This window comes from Knufia obscura, assembly GCF_036327395.1.
Source record: "Knufia obscura strain CCFEE 5817 isolate CBS 148926 chromosome Unknown scaffold_12, whole genome shotgun sequence".
NCBI classification, from domain to species: Eukaryota; Fungi; Ascomycota; class Eurotiomycetes; order Chaetothyriales; family Trichomeriaceae; genus Knufia; species Knufia obscura.
Genome location: NW_027042698.1, coordinates 436384 through 456587, shown reverse-complemented (window position 1 = coordinate 456587; position 20204 = coordinate 436384). Strand labels below are relative to the sequence as shown.

The 20204-nt window shown below is 51.2% G+C and overlaps 9 protein-coding genes across 9 annotated transcripts; 2 read left to right on the top strand and 7 right to left on the bottom strand.

The window, feature by feature from the left end:
* Nucleotides 1-364: 364 nt before the first annotated feature.
* PMZ80_008936 (uncharacterized protein) lies at nt 365-1210 on the bottom strand (the record flags this gene model as incomplete). The annotated part of the gene is made up of 1 exon (XM_064877332.1): nt 365-1210. The coding sequence occupies one exon, from the start codon at nt 1208-1210 to the stop codon at nt 365-367; it is 846 nt and encodes a 281-aa protein (XP_064726834.1).
* Nucleotides 1211-2594: 1384 nt separating this feature from the next.
* On the bottom strand, nt 2595-4201 carry MSS51 (translational activator for mitochondrial COX1; the record flags this gene model as incomplete). Its single annotated transcript, XM_064877331.1, has 2 exons — nt 2595-2625; nt 2676-4201. 2 exons carry the CDS (start codon nt 4199-4201, stop codon nt 2595-2597), a joined length of 1557 nt encoding a protein of 518 aa, XP_064726833.1.
* A 765-nt stretch (nt 4202-4966) lies between these two features.
* Nucleotides 4967-6474, bottom strand: PMZ80_008934 (uncharacterized protein; the record flags this gene model as incomplete). Its single annotated transcript, XM_064877330.1, has 2 exons — nt 4967-6148; nt 6337-6474. 2 exons carry the CDS (start codon nt 6472-6474, stop codon nt 4967-4969), a joined length of 1320 nt encoding a protein of 439 aa, XP_064726832.1.
* Nucleotides 6475-7064: 590 nt separating this feature from the next.
* Nucleotides 7065-8216, top strand: PMZ80_008933 (uncharacterized protein; the record flags this gene model as incomplete). The annotated part of the gene is made up of 2 exons (XM_064877329.1): nt 7065-7794; nt 7849-8216. The coding sequence occupies 2 exons, from the start codon at nt 7065-7067 to the stop codon at nt 8214-8216; spliced, it is 1098 nt and encodes a 365-aa protein (XP_064726831.1).
* Nucleotides 8217-8371: 155 nt separating this feature from the next.
* PMZ80_008932 (uncharacterized protein) lies at nt 8372-8836 on the bottom strand (the record flags this gene model as incomplete). Its single annotated transcript, XM_064877328.1, has 1 exon — nt 8372-8836. The coding sequence occupies one exon, from the start codon at nt 8834-8836 to the stop codon at nt 8372-8374; it is 465 nt and encodes a 154-aa protein (XP_064726830.1).
* Nucleotides 8837-9177: 341 nt separating this feature from the next.
* On the bottom strand, nt 9178-10953 carry PMZ80_008931 (uncharacterized protein; the record flags this gene model as incomplete). The annotated part of the gene is made up of 1 exon (XM_064877327.1): nt 9178-10953. One exon carries the CDS (start codon nt 10951-10953, stop codon nt 9178-9180), a length of 1776 nt encoding a protein of 591 aa, XP_064726829.1.
* Nucleotides 10954-12054: 1101 nt separating this feature from the next.
* On the bottom strand, nt 12055-16109 carry PMZ80_008930 (uncharacterized protein; the record flags this gene model as incomplete). The annotated part of the gene is made up of 3 exons (XM_064877326.1): nt 12055-15608; nt 15656-15920; nt 15969-16109. 3 exons carry the CDS (start codon nt 16107-16109, stop codon nt 12055-12057), a joined length of 3960 nt encoding a protein of 1319 aa, XP_064726828.1.
* A 925-nt stretch (nt 16110-17034) lies between these two features.
* PMZ80_008929 (uncharacterized protein) lies at nt 17035-18792 on the bottom strand (the record flags this gene model as incomplete). The annotated part of the gene is made up of 1 exon (XM_064877325.1): nt 17035-18792. One exon carries the CDS (start codon nt 18790-18792, stop codon nt 17035-17037), a length of 1758 nt encoding a protein of 585 aa, XP_064726827.1.
* A 627-nt stretch (nt 18793-19419) lies between these two features.
* On the top strand, nt 19420-20049 carry PMZ80_008928 (uncharacterized protein; the record flags this gene model as incomplete). The annotated part of the gene is made up of 1 exon (XM_064877324.1): nt 19420-20049. One exon carries the CDS (start codon nt 19420-19422, stop codon nt 20047-20049), a length of 630 nt encoding a protein of 209 aa, XP_064726826.1.
* Nucleotides 20050-20204: the final 155 nt, after the last annotated feature.

Here is a 20204-nt window from a genome sequence, read left to right as displayed (position 1 = left end):
TTTTGACAGTTCGATGCAGCTTGTGTACGATGTAGTAAGGCGTAGCTGTGACCGGGTCGGATTTGACGTGGAGTTGTGGTGGAACCTAAGTTTGTTCTCGATCTGGAGCGGGGGTGAATAAATTTCAAATATTGTTGTAATCGAAGGAAGGAAAGAAGCACGACTTTCCATCGCTAATGTCGTGGCAGCAAAGAGGAGGATTATGCAGCGATAGACAGAGCACGAGGCAAGTTCGGGCATGCAGGTACGAAATGAAGGTATCGATGTGGATTTTCCAAAAATCTCAAATTCGGGTATCATGCTAAACTACGTAAACCAATCTGTACAGACCAACGCTTTCAGACGTATGAAATAAGCGAGTTCTCTATGCCACCGTAATGAACAAACTCGCCACAAGCGCAGCCATCCAGTACCCCCCATAATTAGCCAAAAGCTGCACCGCAGCACTAATCTGACTCTCATTGCTAGGCTCAGTCCCACCACTCGCAGTCGTGCCATTATCAAGCGTACCATTGATATACGCCGTCGTGTTGCCGTCGCCGAAATCAACGATCTTGACAGCGGATGTATTGACCGGAGCACCGGATCCACGACCGTCGGTCAACTGCTGAGCGAGAATCGTCTGGTTATCTTGACCGGGATCGCATCCACAGACACTGTACTCCTGACACAGACAGGTTACATTGGCGGTTCTATTGCGGCCATCGTCGCCTCTCCAAGAGTAGCCGCCGTAGCCGGCATATGGATATGCGTAGACACTGTATAGCCACAGCCCAGGGAAAAATGCGAGCGCTGTAACGGGTAGTAGGAAGGGCGCGACACTTCTGGTTGGACTGCGGGCCCCAGCTGTATATGGTACTGCGGCGCCACCCGTGTATCGGCCGCCGTATGCGGGCGGACTGCCTGAGCCATCTCGTGTTCGTCCGCCCGTGTTCGATGATGATGAGAATGAGTATGATGAGACTGATCGGCCACCGCTGCTGCCGCTGCTTCCGGAGCGGCCGCCGGATGAACCGCCTCCTCGACCACCGCCGCCACCTCTGCGCTTTTCAAGCTGGTGTGAGCCTAGGTTTTCTGAGAGTGATGGGTCGAAGGAGTTGGCTGAGGGTATCCTTTCGATGTGGGCGCCATCTGCGGGTAGTTGTGGTGGAAGTGCTGAAACCAGCGTTGTGGCGGAGAGGAGTGATGTGAATGCTAGTGAGAACTTCATCTTGTGTGTGTAGCAGTCGTGTACTGCGCGTTACGGTTTTCCTGTGTGTGACGAAGGTGTGTAACCAGATGAAAGAAGAGTTGTTCGTACGATGCGCAAAGTGCTATGATATGTAGGTTTGCGTGCGCAGTGTCGGGTATGACGGTTGGGCTTTGATGTAGTATATGCGTACAATGTTGTCGCAAACGGTCTTGTTTGGATGCGACTAGGGTTGAAGAATGTTTGATTAATGTGTTGTACAAGGACACGCGGATTGAGGTTGTCAGGCAAGAACTATTAAGTATCAAAGTACAAATGTGCCCTGCGAATACGAGGATGCCTCGTGATATTAAATGTGGCGATGTACTTTATTCCAAAGCATCGGAGGAGGCGATCCTCTACAGCTTGCCGGGTATGAAGTCATGGATCGTTTAGCACGATTTCAGGGTTGCGGCTCAGGATTTTAGCTGCTTGCAAGGCGCAGCCAGTGCTAAAGGTCGGTCGTGATTGGTGCTTACTGCTTCTTCTCTTGGCGTGTTACATCAAGCGCGAGATGTCTCCGGCTTCTCGATGAGCAGAGGAACCTTTGAGATCTCAAATGATGCCGATCCTATTGAGCTGCTTGCCGCTCTCCGTCTCGGCAGCATCGCGCTTTCTATCAGGCATGTTCTTCCAGCATGTCATCTGTTGCATCTGCGCATGCATCTTCCGCTGCAGGAGGGATATTCGGGAGCGCTTGTGCTTGATATGCAATTTCGCTGAAAACGACCATGGCACGATGCCAAGAAGCTATGGAGGCCGTTGACAGCCGTTATGCGCCTGGTTTACAGGATACGAGAATGCAATCAACCAGCGCATGCACGAGCATCGCTTGTTTGATCAACTCTGGATTCCGTGGCTATAACACAAGGATCATATAGAACGCCCAGTTGTCTGCCTTATGCATTGAAGTCTGGTCACCTGATCCTGGCGCATCCTCAAACCGCTAATGTACAGTTAAGGATTCTGTAAATCCTTACCAGGTCGGCCTTGGGAAGCTTGACCATATGGCACCTTCCGCAGTACTTCTGCAGGACGCGCTAATTCCTATACACATGTACCCAAGATTCGGTACGGGGTGGTTGAGTTGCTGCAATGGAGGTAGGGTAGCATACACAGTCACTGTAAGCTAGATGGGATCAACCTCGCTTGACTGATACTATATGCCTGCCGAACAAGAGGTGGAATTGCTGGGGGCCAATGTAGCATGTGCCCAAGGCGTAGGGAAGCAAAGCAATAGGTTGTGGAGATCATCATATGGTAGTGATAGTTTCGTGCGCTGCACCAGGACGTACCATATGCTTGTGCAGAGACATCGATAGAAGTATTGCGTTTCGACCCTCAATGAAGAGACCCGATCACTTCGCTACTCAGCACCCTTCGTCGTTGCCTCATACCTGCAAATTCTGTTAGTTATGGTCAAACTCAGCACGATCTGACCACATACCTCTTTCCTCGGAATGCCCACACGCCCCAGTTTCCACAACTGGTATCCATCGGATCTAGGTCGTTTAAATCCCACCTCAAGCTTCTAAACCTATTCTCTCCTGGCTCCAGCAACAAGTCTACCTCCCCCGCACATTTCTCCATGACCCATTTCCAATCCCTCTGCATATCCCAGTCCGTATACCCTGTACAGATGATCGGCACCTTGGTGCTCAATAATTGTGGCAGTGTTTCTTCCCACTCATGCGCACTTGCCGGATGACCCAAACCAGGATGGAACAGCATGAAGCAGTCAAAGTACGGATCGTACGGGTAAAACAAATTCGCCTCGTGCAGGGTATGGAAGTAGTCCACGTAGGTCGTGATCTTCATCTTGTCGGATATGCGATCTTCGACTATCGCTCCGAACGGATTTTCTGACGTGCGTTCGGGCAGTGGAAATTCAGCATCGCGGTTCATCATCGATTCAGGTCCGATGAAGATCAGGTGGACGTTTGCACGTCCAAAGAGGTAAGAAAGCTGCATCCAGACATCTCGTGGTAATGAGGATTCGGCACGTGCGCCGAGGCAGAAGATGCGTACTGGCGGTGATTGCAGTCTTAGACCTGCGATGTCCATACCTTGACCTGTCCGCGGTGGGTGCAGAGTGTACCGTAGAGCGCTCAAACTCTTCAGACCCTCGAATGTGAGTCTACCGTCTCTTTTCATGCTGTATGGGCTGAGTTCGTGTAGCACACTCCCGATAGTCATTGGGTAGGTCAGTAGTCGTGTCGCTTGCCTCATGCTTCTATCTTCGTTGATAGCTTCGAACTGTCTAGTGTATAGGAGAGTGTCCCAATTCGTCATGTTCACCAGTATCTCATCCAGTTGCGGACCAGGATACTCGAATTCATGGAACCATCTGCCCGACCTCAAGTCGTGGTCATCCTCATTTATCTGCTTTAGAGTATCGCATATCTCGATGTGCGCTTCGTAATCTTCTACCCAGTGATCCTCGCAGCAATAGACCGGTATCCCGCAATCCGGACATTCAAAATCTACATATGCAGGCGGTGCTTTCGAAATTCCCGGTTTCTTTCTAGCTTCCGAATCACTCGGCGATTGTGCTTGTCTGGTCGGTTTATGTGACTTGTGTGGGCAATAAGCATTCTGCCTCATGAACTGAGCTCTTCGTCTAATATCTGGTATCGGGGACTCTGTAAACGAGTGGAAGAGATTGTCGGGTCTCAGGAGCAGTGGTGATCTGTACTCGCCGTATGGGGACGCATTTGGTGGGTATTTCGAGGTTTCGAAGTCACCGGTTTGGTATTGTGCTGCCGCAGCCGCAGCTCTCTGTATTGGCTGCTTCGACGACCATTTCCGGGCTTGCTGTGTAGGTATCTGCTGCTGCTGGGGGAGCACTTTATGCTGCCGCTTCGCTACTGTAGAGAAGTTTTTGGCCGGTCCCTGAGGTATGCTTCTCGTTACTTGTCTGCTAGCTCCTGTCAAATGTCGAATGCATCGCAAGCACATATATGAGGACTCCATATCTTTATCCCCTGGTCACAAGCTGAAATGTGAGCTGCTCTTCTCTGCTCGAGACTGGCGTGACTGCTCGAGTGGTGACGAACATGAGGCTGCGCAGCCTTGTGAGTCCACTCTCCGACGTCCAGTTCTTCGGAAACTTTTTAAACATTTTCATATTCAGCTCTTCCCTCGGCGTTAATCACGAATACTTCATTACTACGATTCAATCACCCAGCACTTGCTGCGACGTGCAACAGTACTGGACTCATGCGAGCTCCATATTCCGACCTGGTGAGAGGTGGTTACAGTTCCATATTGGACAGTGATGTGTTATGCGGCAAGCACCGCACAAGGGAGGAAAGTGCCGTCAACGATGAGGGACCAAGGTAGGTAAGTCTGCAAGAGCATGAGTTGAAGGCAGTGTGAGATTACAAGATGTTGCCGTGCTCAAACGCTGCAGAACGGACAATACGCAACGCTCACTTTCCAGCTGCTTGACCTCGTCCTCGAGGAACCCACAAGCTCTTCTTACGAAGTCATGATCCCTGGGACCACATCTTGTGAGAACAGACGATCAGAGCTGGTGGACTTATCACACTTGTTGCAATACCAAGTCAAAGGACCTTCATAGTTCATCTTGTATCTCCCTGATCAGTGGGTTTGATGACTCCTAGTGTACCTACATCCGATAGAATTATTATCTATGCTCGCTAAAACCCATCCCAAGTTGCCCTTCTCGCTCGAACGCTATCATAAGTATAATAATGCAGAACAATCATCCGCCTCCTAAGTTCCGTGGCGAGTTCCAATCTGATTCAGAAATTGTGCTGCCTGCTCTGGCGAGTAGCCCAAGAATACCGGCCCATTGAAGATAATTTGGTTTGGTCTTCGACTACGACTTCTCTTTGAGGTAGCCTGGCTCGCAGATGCTCTCGTGCTGGCAGCCCCTGTGGTAACGCCATCCACCACAGGCTTTGTCTGCGATGTCTCGGCGTCCAACTTCGCGGTTGGGACCACTGATCTCCTTGGTAAAGACGCAGCACTGGGTGCCTTTGAACGGTCAGCTGGCACATGGATTCCCCATGGTCTTGTAGGCGATTCGCCAACCCTGACATCCCGGAGCGGCTTGTCGAAGTGCGATGCCCGTGGTTCTCGCTCAGCCTCTCCATCCAAGGCGACCTCGTCAACCATGCTAGAACTCCCATCGACATTCTCGGCCCACTTCTCAACAGCAGCCGTAGACTTCTGGTCGCTCCCACTCAAAGCAGCTTGCTCGCCCTCAGGTAGATACTGTTTGTGTTTATTCCCCAAACCTTGTATCATACTAACAATATTCCCATACTTTGCATCTAATTGCCTGATACTGTTCTCATTCTGCTGATATCGCTTGACGCATATTTCGTGGCTGCGCGGAAGTTCGTGCTTGTGATTCTCGAAATACTGGGCTACTTCTTCAGGACTGTGCTTGTCCAAGAAACGAATAGGACATTTGCCGCATCCCCGCGCCGCGTCGAGCGACTGCGCCGATAGTGTATCAGCGTGGAATTCGGCGGCTATTGGATCGATGGACTCGGCAATATCTGATATACCTCCAGTCTTAGTCATCTTTGCAAAAGGACATTCCAGACTGCTCGGTTTTCCTTGGGTTGTAAAATCCTTTTCCATCTCTTGGTATGTTGGTGGTGGTGTCGATTTGTGCGCCACTGGACACTTTCGTGGTGTCGAGACTGATACCGTGCCATCTTCTGCAGGCTTAATGTTGTGTGCCACGGGGCATTTCCTTGCTGTAACTCCAGCCATATTGCCTCTCAGCTTCTCGATTGCGTCCTTAGCTTTTACTATCTCGGGGACCAGGTCGGGGTTGAGATTGTACTCTTTCCAAGGCAGATATGACAGTTGCTTGACGATCTCGTCCTGCCAGTCGGAAAGGGCACCATCTGAAGGGTTTTCGCTGTCGTCTGATTGGTACTGTAACACTATTAGTATTATGCAACACATACGGTAAGCGTGAGGATTTGTAAGTGAAATCGATATCAGACATCAAAAGGGATCATCCAGACCGCAAAGCTGCGACTCAGTTCTAGAGCTAAAGGTATGTAACATCACGAAACAGAGGACACAAGATCGTGCGAGAATGTTGGGATGGAATGACCTACCCTTTCGGCTGCCTTCGCAAGTTGTTGTCTCAAGTCGATTTCTGTTCTTCTCTGCGCATCGAGTCGTTCGAGCAGAACCTCAAATCCGGCGGATATGTCGTTGGCAATGTCTTGTAAGGCTTCAATGGCAGGCGACATCGGCCACTGTCGCCTATCTGCCAAGTGAAAAGGCGCTGAACGACGTGGCTTAGCAAATGGTCACGGAGCACCCGAAGCACGTGCGGGTAATAAGTAGCACCGTGTTGCCGCCAATTGAAGTCTGAAACCGTGTACTCTTAATGCTTTGGTCGCTGACCTCAACAGGCACAACATGGTGGCAGTCGCTTGCAACCTGACAAACTGCGGAATTCGAGGCAGGTGCCGCTCGCCTAACTTCCCACGTGATTGCAGATCTGGGCTGCCATCCGTTCCGGCAGCTTTACCATATTCGACTTAGCCTGCTTTCCCGCAAGAGCCGAGGCAGTTATCGGGTGCTTACCAGAATCTATGGACTGCGATTGAGATACTCGAAATTGAGCTGCAGTACCAGCCTTGATTGATCTTTCTCAGCCAAACACCTTGAGACCTTGATTACATTTCACTTGTACCTTACTCACCACAGCGGCCCCAACAAAGCGCCCCTCACCACCACAAGCTCCCCCTCCAACAGCGGAAAGCCTTCCCTCCTTCCACCCAAGCAGCACACATCGGTCCACAACCCAACCACACCTTCCACCCTCACCACAACCATGCGCGCCGTAAAACTCACCCACTACGTCAAAGGCCCCTCCGAACTCCACCCCACAACCGAACCAACCCCCCTCCCCTCCCCAAACCAGTACCTAATCCGCATCCACGCAGCAGGCACAAACTTCTTCGACCTCCTCCAAATACAAGGCAAATACCAGCACCAGCCACCCCTCCCCCACTACACAGGCGCCGAATTCGCAGGCGTGATCCTCGCCACACCAACACAAAGCGGCGGCACAGGGAGCAAAGTCGTCAGTAGCAATGATGGAACCATAAACGCGCAGACGGCGCATAAATTCAAGGTTGGAGATCGTGTTTTTGGGCAGGGTATGGGGGCGTATGCGACGCATATCCTTGCGCCTGAGTCGTCTTTGTTTCCTATTCCTGAGGGATGGTCTTTTGAGGATGCGGCGGGGTTGTATGTGACTATGCCTACTGCCTATGGCGGATTGATCGTTCGAGGACAGCTGCAGGCGAATGAGTGGTGTTTGATCCATGCTGGCGCGGGCGGTGTCGGGCTTAGTGCGGTGATGATTGCGAAGGCGGTGGGTGCGACTGTTATCGCGACAGCTGGCAATGAACGTAAACGCCAGATATGTCTGGACTATGGTGCGGACTATGTGATTGATTACCGGGACAAAAATTGGCCACAGAAGGTTATCGAGATTACGTCGAAGAACAGAACGGGGAATGGCAAGGCTGGCGTTGATGTGGTTTATGATCCTGTCGGTATGCGCTCACCTCCTTTTCCCTTCTGTCACAGTACGATGCTAATATACGCAGGCATGATCGACCCCTCCATAAAATGCATTACGTGGAACGGCAGACTCGTGGTCATAGGCTTTGCGGGCGGAAACATCGAGAAGCTAGCGTTGAACAGGGTGTTGCTCAAGAACATCTCAATTGTAGGTCTGCACTGGGGCAGGTATGCTGTGATGGAGAACGAGACGTTACACTCGACGTGGAAGGGTATCTTTGAGATGATCAACAAGGGACAAATAAGAGGTATCACGTATACAGACAAGAAGTACGTCGGGCTGGACAGTCTACCCGCTGCTTTGATTGCGTTGGGCGGCAGGGACACATGGGGCAAGGTTGCGATTACGATACCGGAGGATGAAGAGGAGAGAGGTTCGAGAAGTAAGCTGTAAGGGAGTTGACATGAGTTCGCTTTATTGTGGAGGATAGAAATATTTGACCACCAAATCTCGATCCACGGATTTATTCTCTGATGCTTCCAAAACTCCACATGAGAAGTCACTTCCAAGATCTCGATGCAAGAAGCAGAAACAGGAAGCGCACAGTATCACCCACTACCATCATTTCGTTGTGGAATTTGCGAAATATCAACGAGCGTGGGTGAAGAGATGAAATCCAGCCGCCAGAACGCCTCTTTGTCCCTCAAACGCTCTGACCTTCTTTTGAAATAAGCAAATAGCACATTCAGGGCTTCGTCTGCGTTTTGGTAAGGAACGCTGGTCCCCGCCGTTGATGGAAGACGTGATTTGATCACACTGAAGGCTCTTCCCGTTGTCCGGCTGGCTATGTAGTTGATCTGCATGTTTGGATCTTCATCTTGCATGGATTGTGCAATCTTGTTCTTAATTTTGATGGACCATTCATCGAAGAGATCGGGTGTTTCGCATCCGCTGATAATAGGTGGGATGGGTAAGTGAGATCCAGGGTCGACCTTATTGGTGAGGTTGAGGAGAGCTTCATTCGTCTGTTCGAGCTTTTTGTTGATTTGTGAAATGTTGAATTCCATATTCATGGCTGGTTTGAATATTGTTAGTTCAACGTAGGCTTGTGCTGAACTGAAGGTGAAGCAAGAAGAAAAGCAATGCGTTGATGAGATCGACCTCTTGTAGAATTGGAAATCTTGCTGCAACAGGTTAGCAATCAGGTGTCAGACCTAACAAGCAGCTTGTGTTTGCGTTCTGGCTTGTCTGGAAGCACTGCCGATCGCAACTTGAAGCCTGCCGTGCTTGCTGTACATGCGGACGCTTGTGTCTGCACGAGCATAAAGCGTGATTCCACCAACATTTGGTGTGCACCTTCAGCGGACGTAACGACATGATCGTGTGCTTCGGAAAGTACATACCTGGCACAAGCTTAGAGCACACTGAACACCTCATCATGTTGTCTGTCCGACATATCAATCGCTTCGCCATCCATCAGCCCATGAACATATGCCTGGCCAACGAAAAGGCAATCACCTCCCTGCCTTCTGAGCACGAGAGGCATCTGCGACCCAAACAGAACGCATAGCACATCGTGTTCTTCTAAAGTGGAAGGACCAAGGCCTAGATATCCCTTCCGTGTGACGAACAGTCTTCGGGTCCAGGTCATGGCATCAAGAATCGCATCCCGAAAGTCGAACGCGTTCTGCGATGGATGATGGAAACCTTCAATAGTACTGCCTCGCTCAGCAGACCAATCTCCCCATACCTCAGAAACGTCAGCCTTGAGTACTTTCTTGAATGCTTCAAGCCTTGTACATCCAGCAACGTACTTCGCTTGATCTGGATTTGCCGTCTCCGTCCAATTGCGCCATCTGTCATCGGAGGGCAGATTAGCGCTCGATCGAGTACGAGGTACCGACAAGGTAGTAAGTGTGTCGAAGCAGAATCCGCGAGCCACTAAGCAGCGGTCGTTTCTGTCAAAGCTTATTTGTGGTACTGCGCCTTCGCTGGCATTGAAGAGGTTGGTTCGTCTTACTGAGCCATCCTCTGACCACAGTTGATCGTACAGGTAGAATGGCTGCGGCACCGTGTTGTGCTGAACTGTCCAGTCAGGCGTCCAGGATGGTACATTGTGGTCTCTGGGGAGGCCGGCGGACCCCAGAGAGTCCAGTGATTGGCTTGACTCGACGATGGCCTTCGCCGCTTGAATGTAGACGTCCTCCACGCTCAAGGTGTAGTTTGGTTGTAGTCTGTGGTCACCACCTGTTTTCACCAAACCTGCGATCGCATATACTTTGTCCCTGGCATCCGTTGCTCCCGAGGTCCTAGATCTAATCAGCATAGGGTAGAGTGACTCTTCAAACGTCTGCGCTTTCCGTCTGTCTTGGATGTATTTGAGGGTGGCTATGTCGCCATTAGCGACCCCATGGAGATAAGCATGTACCTCTACCTCGTTGTCCCAAGAAGCAGCAAGAAGCCTCTTGTTCGCTTCAGCGAGCACATCCCAGGCTAGTGTAAACCCGCCACAACATACCCAGATCTTGCAATTCCCACCACTATCTAAACTGTCCTTGGGAGTACTTGCCTCCAGAATGATCCAAGCCCGATTCCAGTAGCCAGACCACAGGATCCCGCCAATATCGTCATTCAACGTTTCGTACAGCATATCCACACTGCTCTCGTCGCTCCCAAGCTTGCAAGAAATGCCAGGCATCGCACCATCCATCAACTTGAAAGTCTCGCATTCCAGCTCCGCGACCTCCTCGAGCATATCGAATGCATCACTAGTCCCAGAGTCAGCCTCTCCAAGCCATATAACCATGTGTTCGGCTTTCTCGTAGATCTCCTTCATCTTCGCGACTTGCTCTCCGCGCTCCACAGCATCGTCTTGATTGATACAAACAGCATCGATCCAGAACCATCGGAATGACCATCCTGTTTTCTGCGAAGCTGATCTCCGCCGAGAGACTACTTCTCCCAGAAAATCATTCAGGCTGTTCGTGATGCGTAGGACCTTCCCATCGGCTATGATTTCGATAGTGCGAGCTGGTTCGCCCCAACGATAGGAAAGTGCTGTATACTCTGGCGCTATGGCCAGTGGGAACACGCTGAGCTCGTATGCAACACGCCCTGGGACATCATCGATCATCCGAATCAGGCGTATCTCATCAGGCTGAAGTTTGATATATTCCAACTGGGTAGACATCCTAACGGGCAGTGTCGTGGAGAGCCTTCAGAAGTGCAGTCTCCGATTCGCACAGGTAACTCAACTCAAGAGAATGTGCAAGAGACCCGAGAAACGAAGCTGCGGATGTAGTGCGACATCTTCTAAGTAGAGCATGACGCTGAAGGTCTCTGGCCGGGAGTAAACCCCACCACACCTACATCGGAGGAATAACCAAGGCAATCGGTTCGACAGTAGTAACGACCACGGTCACGCGCCACCTCAGCCTGATGGCTATGCTGAACCGGTGAGAAAGAGCCTGCAAGGTCTGGTTCGTCGACGAGCTTTGGTAACGGTCACATGACCCGCAATGCTGACTCATCACACAATACCCTTTCCAATATCTCCTCCGAGTGGCCACAGACTTTCTTCCTGTCAAAACACCTTTTAGCTGTAGTATCTGGTAAAGTTTGGAGGAAGCTGATGACCACACCGTGCATGCAAGTTTGAACCAAAGGTGTGATACATCCGCTCTTCAAATGAAGGCGCTGGAGTACGTGACCGGAAAAGACGCGGTCTGATTCCCTCAAGAGTGAGTCAATTGCTCAACATGAAATACTATGTGCTGCTGCTCAAAAAACCCGATTGTTGTCGAGAGCTGTAGTAAGAACAGTGTAGCAAGGTTATACAACATATTGTGGGCTCAACAAGCCCAAAACTGGGAAGGCAGACTATCACCTTCAACTGTAATTTGCACCAGTCCAAAAGGGCATTGCATCGCAGTTTGGAACGACTACCATAGAGTTCTACTCCGTCATTGCAATCTCAAACAATTTGTCTCCCCTATAACCTGCGTTACGACACCGTTCACACGTTACCCGTGTAGATTCATCAAATCATTATTCCGTCAACATCAACATCAACATCAATCGTCAACTTTCCGATCTAAACTCTCACTCATTCTTGCCCGTCCTACACCAAAGCAGCAGCACCATAATACATCCCCACCCCAGCCAACCTCCCAACCTCTCCCATCCCACCATCGACCCCATCCCTCTCCCCATCAACAACCACAACCTCCCCAAACCCGCCCGCGAAATCCCCCAGCCCCACAACGAAATCCCACCCACACAACCTCATAAGTCACCACGCACTCACAACTCCCGCCAGAAACGCACCAACAAGCAAACTAAGCAGATACCGACTCTCAATCCAGAAACTACCCGCCGCCCCACCAAGTCCCATCAACCGCGAAGCAGCCGACTTATACGACTGAACCGGTAAATTCGGCGCCGCGAACGACCCATTGCTGATAGGCTGTACGCCCAGCGGCAGCGTCGCGTTACTTCCAGCGCCGTTTACGGGGTTGACTACGGCGTGGGGGTTCGTCAACGCCGAGTTCTCGGCAACCGTTGGTGGCGAGGCAGGCGCGGGCGGTGCGGCGGCGCCGGTTGCGCCTGGGGTCTCATGTGGTGTTGTCACCACATTCGACGCTGCAGCAGAAGCACCGTTCGCGGGTAATGCGGCGGAGACATCGACTGGTTGGACCATGTTCATGGGTGCGGGTCCGGAGGTTTCTTCTTCGCCCATTGGCGGTGCGCCTGTGCCTGCGACGCCTGAGGGGTTGCTGGAGCCAGCGGCTACCGCAGGAGCGTTCGAGCCCGCGCCTGTGCCTGCGCCACCCGCGGCGGCAGGAGCATTAGATCCAGCAACTGCGGACGCAGAAGCCGAAGCGGCGGCGGATGCACTTGCCATGGCACCTGCGCCAGCAGCCGCGCCAGGCGCACCCTGCTGAGTAACCATCGCAGCTAACTGCGAGATCGAGCTCGAATGTGGCACAGTCACTGTGATCGTACTCTGTGCGCCCTGATGACCGCAAGCGCAATCCTTGACAGTAGTGATCATGGGCACACTTGGGCTTGGCACGGGCACCGTAGTCTGTAGATGCGCATCGTAGCTAGCTGTACATCCGCAGTGGGGCACTGTGATCGTCGTGGATCGAGTCGTCAGACCACCTGGACAGACAGGGCAGACATCAACGTAGGTCGTGCTGATGACCGTGGCTGTGTTCGTACCTGTGACGTTGTAGCTGACTTGGTCGGGAGGGAAGCTGATGGGTCCGCCTGTCACAGTCGAGCTAGTCGTGATGGTGCCGGTGGATGTGGCGCTCGAGGTTGTCGGGACATTCGAGTCACCTGGTTGCGGTAAGAGTTCAGTGTTATTGTAAAGACTGACCAGGATGATATCCGCTTTTCGCTTGTGCTTGGTTGGGCCTACAGAGCTTGTGGAGATACTGCCTTCATCGAACATGACTGTGCCACCGCAGATGTCTCGGTTTGAGCCTGGGCAGGGAGTGTTGCACTGCGCATCAGGGTAGCTTAAAAGGGCATCATAGAGCTGCATATTTGTGCCGCAGAAGCATTGCGTGTCGTGTGTACCAGCGTAATATGCATTCAATTCTTGGCAGTAGGATGTGCACTTGTCGTTGTTCATTGCTGGGTCCGTTAGGGGGAGCGAAATTCCAGTGAGGGTACCGAAGTCTTGTGGGATGCCAAAGCAGCCTGAGTAAACGAAGCCGTTGACCAAAGGAGCCGTGGGTGTTGACGAGGTAGACGAGGATGTGCTCGATCCGCTTTGTGATGATGTGGAGCTGCCCGATGACTGTTGGTTTGTGGATGTTCTGGTGGAAGTCGAGCCAGTGACGTCTGTCAATGTATTCGAGGTCGAGCTGCGTGATTGAGAAGTAGACTCCGAGCTCGATCCTGATGAAGTTGCCGAAGTACTGGCCATGCTGTTGGTGTTCGTGGTTGATGCAGAAGGACTGCTCATGCTGACGGTGTTCGAGCTTGATGCAGAAGAACTAGCCATGCTACCGGTGCTCGTGGTCGAGACAGAAGAAGTTCCTGTACCTGATGAAGACGTCGAAGATGAGGTCCCTGAGGTGGTGGTTGTCGTCTCAGATGGTGCAGGTACGAGCCCAGGATCAACAGATATACACTCCGAAGGCTTGTTGTTCTGGTCTTCGACAACGACCAGGCTCCCGTTCGGGGTAAGACAGAAACCGTCATAACCTTGCACTCTGACACTGCCACTTGGGTCAACTTCAACATTGACAGGCTCTTCGGGCTTGGCGTCCTGCAGAGAGAACTCCGGTGTCTCTGACGTGGAATCGACATTGACGAATTGTGTGCCACTTTTGACTGAGCCGTCTGAGTCAAGGTAGAATCGAGCTGCCTCGTCTTCACTGGTCACAAGGATACTTTTGCCCTCGTCATCGAACGCGAGGTATTGGACTGCCCGCTTCACGAGACGCTTCCTAGCAGAAGGAACATTGACTGCGATCAGGAACTCCGATCTTGTGGTTCCAGGATCAATCGACGTAACTGTAGATGGCGAAGATGAAGTTGTGCTCGTTGCATTCTCGTATCCACTCGTGACAGTCTCGGAATAGTCTGGTGGCAGGGTTGACGTCGAAGTGCTATTGTCTCCCATAGCTGGTGGCAATGTTGTACCACCAGATTCTGAAGTCATCACTGTCGAACTGCTAGCCATGCTAGTTGTAGTGACCATCGGTGTTGTGGTCAGGGGCCTGTAAGTCTGTGGAGTGGGAATAGTCTCGACAAAGACCGAAGTAGCAGTCGAATCTGCACTAGAGTTTGGGTCGTCCGTAATTTGAGGGTACCCGTAGTAGATCAAACGAATCTCGTTGTAGCCTTTCCTGTACTGCGGTGTACCATCAATATACTTCTTGAAGTAGCAGAAATTAATCGAAGCCAGATGCGTAACGGCTCCGCAGAAGTTGGTGCCATTGTTCTCGTTCATGTAAGTGCACCCTGCAATGCAATCTGCTAATGAGTTGGCTTTGAAACCATCATATGGGTCTCCGATGATGTCTGGTCCCGGTGGATCGAAATCACATGCGATCTCGTACTGATATTTGCCGTCTGTGACAATCTGAAAGTTATACTGAGGACAAAGACTGTCGGTATCGAGATTTGGAGTGGCAACGGCATAGGATGCACTACTAACTGTCTTGGGTGGCTGTTCGCTAGCAATGTACGTTGCCGATGGCGGAGCGCCCTCGGGATCGACAAGCTGATAGACACGAACATAGTTGACATCCCAATAGGCCTCCTTGAACGCCTCTGGGTTGTTGGCAACATAGTTGTCGCAGGTCGCCAGTCCAGTAGATGCTTCACAAGAGTTCGCGTCATCGGTCTTCCACACGTATGGGTTGCCAGCATATTCTCCACAAAACGTTGTATCGAAAATGATTTTGTGACTCTGGAAGTGTTGATCGATGGTGCAGTTGCCGACACCAAGTTGCGCCGCAGGCAAACCCCAGCTACCCGGGTCAGGTGTCTTACTGTCCACATCGTTGGGGACTTCGGAACGTGGCCAATGCCAGATATTGATGTACTCGCTCGTCCACTGCATAGCGTAAACACCGCCGCCGCCTTGGTTGAAACCAACACCGAAGCTGGTCGTGCGATCGTCCTTCACACCACAGCCGACATTGTAGTCAGGGTAATAGGCGCAATTGGTATTCTCCAAAGAGCCTGTCATGGTTGTCATGTCACCTTCGATGATGCAAGTCTCATTAGTGTGCAAGCTCATTACGTTGTTCATGTTTGCGTTGACGCCTTCCAAGATGTCAACCTCGCCAGTATAGGGCCAATTCGGCCCCAACGTCCAGACTGTGTCAAGGTTAGCATTATCCATCCTACACCAATGGTTCACATACAGGCTGGCCAAGTACCACAAACACCGGCTGGTATGTGCGCAAAATCTCCAATGAACAAGCCGTGAGTAAATGCTTGTTTGGACGCAATCCGAACAGAGGGCCTGCCTGCACCATTACCACGTCCAGAGGCTTGGTCGAACGGGAGCTTGTCCACATAGTTCACGCCCATATACGCTGGACCATCTGCCGACGTTCGAATTAAGTCTGTGAGCTCAGCTGAGGATCGGGAGTAGTATGTGACGAAGCCGCCAGTCGGGTCACGCCCCTATGTACCTCGTCAGTCTGTTGCTACGCCGCAGACCTTGCGACTTACCGAGTAGAAGTCCCAACCATCGAAGAAGTTAACACCTGAATACTCGTGGGTCAAGCTATACTCGGAACCGGTAAAAGCAGTAGCATGGTGTGCAAGGACTAAGCCGGCCGCAAAACGCGACTGCCATGAAAAGAGTGGCATGGCTGTCTGCGTCTAAACAAATGTGCAGTACAAAAACGAGAGACCGACGATTGAAGAAGAAGCAGCATCATGGCATCTGATCGATGTTAGCTTTGGGGAACTCTTTCAAGGGTGAAGTGCACGGTCGCTAAGAATGAAGCATGGAATGTGAGCGTGGCGCTGAGGCGTAGCTGTCAGTGCTTGCCGTTGTGCCAAGTCCGAGCAGCTGGCTTTTCCACGACATGGCTGGGAATAAGTTCGATGCTATAGCTCTTGCTTCTCCTGTATATGCTGTTTGAATAGCGTCTGCCCATAAGGTATGTATTCTGTATGCATTATAAAGATAGCTGAACAATTGTCATGACGTCATGTTTCGTACTTCACGAGCACGCAAAGTGTTTGTGTCCTTCATTTCATGTCTAGTGATCGTCCTATTCCTGATACATTATGCCCAAGCCAAAAGATACAGTCAGCCATGATAAGCCATGTAGCTTATGTGGTACACCTCGACCGATCCTAGTAAGATGCCAAATAGATGAAAGCGGGAAATGGAATTTTCTGTGTCCAGGGAAATGTTGGAAGTCGGTTTCTGGTGGTGTCGAGGATGCTAAAGGGCATGAAACCGAGCATCCCCACTATCGGTATGGTGGCATGGTATGTCGAACAACTTTCCCTAAGCTAGCTTCGGTTGTGCTGAGGATGCGTGTAGTGGAAGAACAAACATGCCGATGGTCCAGTAAGTGCGAAAAAGCCAAAGAAGGTCAAAGAAAGGCAAAAGCGTCAAGAGTCGGAAAGGCAAAAGGAAGGCGTAGGCCATGTTGGTGATTTTTCGGAGACTGAAGTTGAAGCCACGTCGAACGACGACCGGGCTTCGTCCGTAGCACTTTGACCGGATTTTTGACACTATGGTGAAGCTCGGAAATGCTTCGTTCTGGTATCACTCGACTCATTCATCATGGACCGCCTCATCCAGATCACCAAGAAGAGACTGTTCCAGAAAGCTATGACTTGCAACATAGCTGAAGCCACCAAAAGGATCTGACTTCGACAGCTTCCGACTATGCTTGGTGACGAAGTCGTCAACAGGGCGGTCAGTGAATTCTTTCGAAAAGTTTTCGCCTAGAGATGGATCAGTTAGGAATGGTCTGATCGGTGGCTCCAGTTCTCTTCGTTCGAGCTTCTTCCAATCAATTTTCTTGAAGAACCTATGCTTCTTGATAACATTGAGATCGTTCGGCCCAACTCCAAGTCGCTTCTTAGGCTCCTTACGCAAGAGGCGCGTCAACAGGTCTTTCGCATCTGGCGAGAGAAAGTACGGCAAATTGAGCTTCTGGTGCATGATGTTCTGCTGGACTTTGGTCCAATTACCGCCGCCGAAGGGTGGTTTGCCTGTCATCAGATCGCAGCCCATTGCACCGAGACTCCACCAATCGCATGCAATTCCGTACCCTGGGCCAAAGTCGGATAAATCAGACCCACGAATGAGTTCGGGGGCCATGTATTCGATCGTGCCAACACCAAGACTGGTGCAGCGACTACCGCCTGGTGTGCCAACATCCTTGACAGCGACTTTGCTCAACCCGAAATCCGTAAGAAGCAGGTGGCCGTCGGCGTCAAGTAGACAGTTCTCGGGCTTCAGGTCTCTGTAAATCACACCGATAGTGCGGTGCAGAAAGTCAAGCGCTAGTACGATTTCTGCCATGTAGAAACAGGCGACTTCTTCTGGGAAGAATTTCTCGAGCTCGAGATGCCGAAAAAGCTCGCCACCTTCGGCATACTGTAATATGAGGTAGAGTCGTTCATGATCCTGAAACGCGTAATAGAGGTCGACGATGAACGGCTGGCGATTGACAAGCTCCAGAATCTGACGCTCTGACATGGTCCTATCCACGACTCGCTTGTGTACCTTTAGTGTAGCTTTCGTCAAAGTCTTCTGAGCGAACAATCGTCCTGTGGCTTTCTGACGAACGAGCAGCACAGTTCCAAATGCGCCATCACCGAGGCATCTGATGGGTACAAAATCGTCAGCAGTCATCTTTCGTAGCACTGAAGTCGCTCGCTGATCTGCATCGGCACCTCTGACGTCCTGTTTGTCCTCCAAAGAGTTGCTCACGTAATCCTGGTCCAAGTTGATATCGTAGCTGACCATTTCTTCTGTAGAGTCGTCTTGGGGATCTGATCCCTCACCACTGCTAGGAGTATCTGAGCCTACAGTTCGTCTTCGGGAGGTTGATCTGCTCCGAACATCCATGGCTTCAAGCTGTGCCCTCAGGCTGGAAACACCAGGCGACTGTGGTCGCGACGGATTGAAGCCTGGTAGGCGCGGGAGGGGCGACAAAACTCGAGGTGTCTGTCGGGAAGAAGCATCCGAATCTTCTGCGGCCGAGTCGATGGGTGTGAAACCGTGCACTGGGACAGGACTGGCTGCGCCATTGGCCAGTCTGGGTTTCTTGTGCTTCCTTTTCTTCTTCTTCGCAGCATTGGAAAGAATGACACTTCCAGCAATGGCGGCAGAACGACCTCTATCTTCTGGACTCAGCTCATTTCTGTTCGCAAGGTTCTTTGGGCTCATTGGAGGACTGCGCGTGCGCATTGGTGTAATTTGTGGTTCATCGATACCGTCCATCGGGCCAAGAATACCGTGGTCTTCCGCATGCGAAGGTTCGGCCATGTCGGCACTTTTCAGTTCATGAAGATCGGCCATGGCTGTAATGGCGCGACGAGCGCACCGTAAATTTTCCCTTGGTGTATGAATATCTACCAACCTCGCGGTATGTTCCTAAAATTGTGATTGAACACGCCTGTCTGTGTCGCAAAATCGCTTAATCTTTTCGTCCGCCTCTCAGGACGGACCCGACGCCGTTAGCCAGCCAAAGTCTTGTGTCTCTTCAATATGTGAGTCGCGGTTCATGGGAATCCAGCTGGTGCGAATGCAGACATAAGGGCAAGAAATGATATTGGAACCTGATAGCTCTGCGAAGCCCATAGATGTTATTTGAGTTGGTGATATTGCGTTTGTTACAAACGGAAAAGATTCGAAACGTAGGCGACAGAGAGTAATACACGAGGGATTTGTAGGAGGAATGGTAAGCAAGGCAGGTGCGATGAATTTCCTGGCATTTCAGATGTCAATCGCGTTTTAGCGTCGAAATTTCAGCCGACCCCAGGATCTTCGCTGAATTCTCCACGTGGAGCAGGAGCAGCGTGTTTGTGGTTAAAAGGAAGGCCTTTTGGTGACTCTCCATATCTACATTCGCTCTTACGAAAGCGAGAGACAGAATTGTGCATGCCAAATACAGATCACTGTCAGATCGTAGAGGCAAGTGCGAAAATGGGCGCCGCGGAGGCAACGGGAGATGAAGTCATCTTGAAAGGCATCTGTTTCGAAGCAGTGGTAGGTCTCGATGCCTGGCACAGACCAGATAAGATACAGCCAGTCGAACTCGAGCTGCATCTGACGCCTCCAGCAGGCCTCGAGGCTGCTGCTCGAGAAGATTCAGTCAATTACACCATCGACTATGGTAAGGCATACAAATCATTGAAAGCTGCCGTTTTCGACCAGAAGTTCGACAGTGTTACACAGCTCTATCAAGCCATCCGATCAAGTCTACCTGTTACCGCATCTTGGTCCATAAGTGTGGTCTTACCAAAAGGTATCCTGGCCGCGAACAATGGGATTGGATTCTCGTGGAGGGGCCACACGGAGGGGAGCAGTCCAACACCCGTGTTCCAGGAAATGACAATTCGTGACTTGGAGTGCAGGTGCATCATTGGTGTGAACAGCCACGAGCGTCTCGAAAAGCAGAAGTTGCAAATCACCTTCCACATCTGGGGAATGGAAAACCGCCTCAGTTCGGCCATTCATGCTGGTGTCAGCATGGAACCGTCACCGGGGTTGGCCTACCAGGATATGGTGAAAGAGGTTGTCGAGGTAAGTGCATCAAGCCTTTGTCAGAGATAAGTGCTAAATACACCAGCGTATTGAGGGTTCAAGTTACGAGACTATTGAAGCATTGGCAACCGCTATAGCACAAACCGTGACCATGAGTTATGGCTTCGAGAATGCCCGAATTAGTATAGAAAAGCCTGCCGGTGTAGCAGGTTTCGGGTCATCTG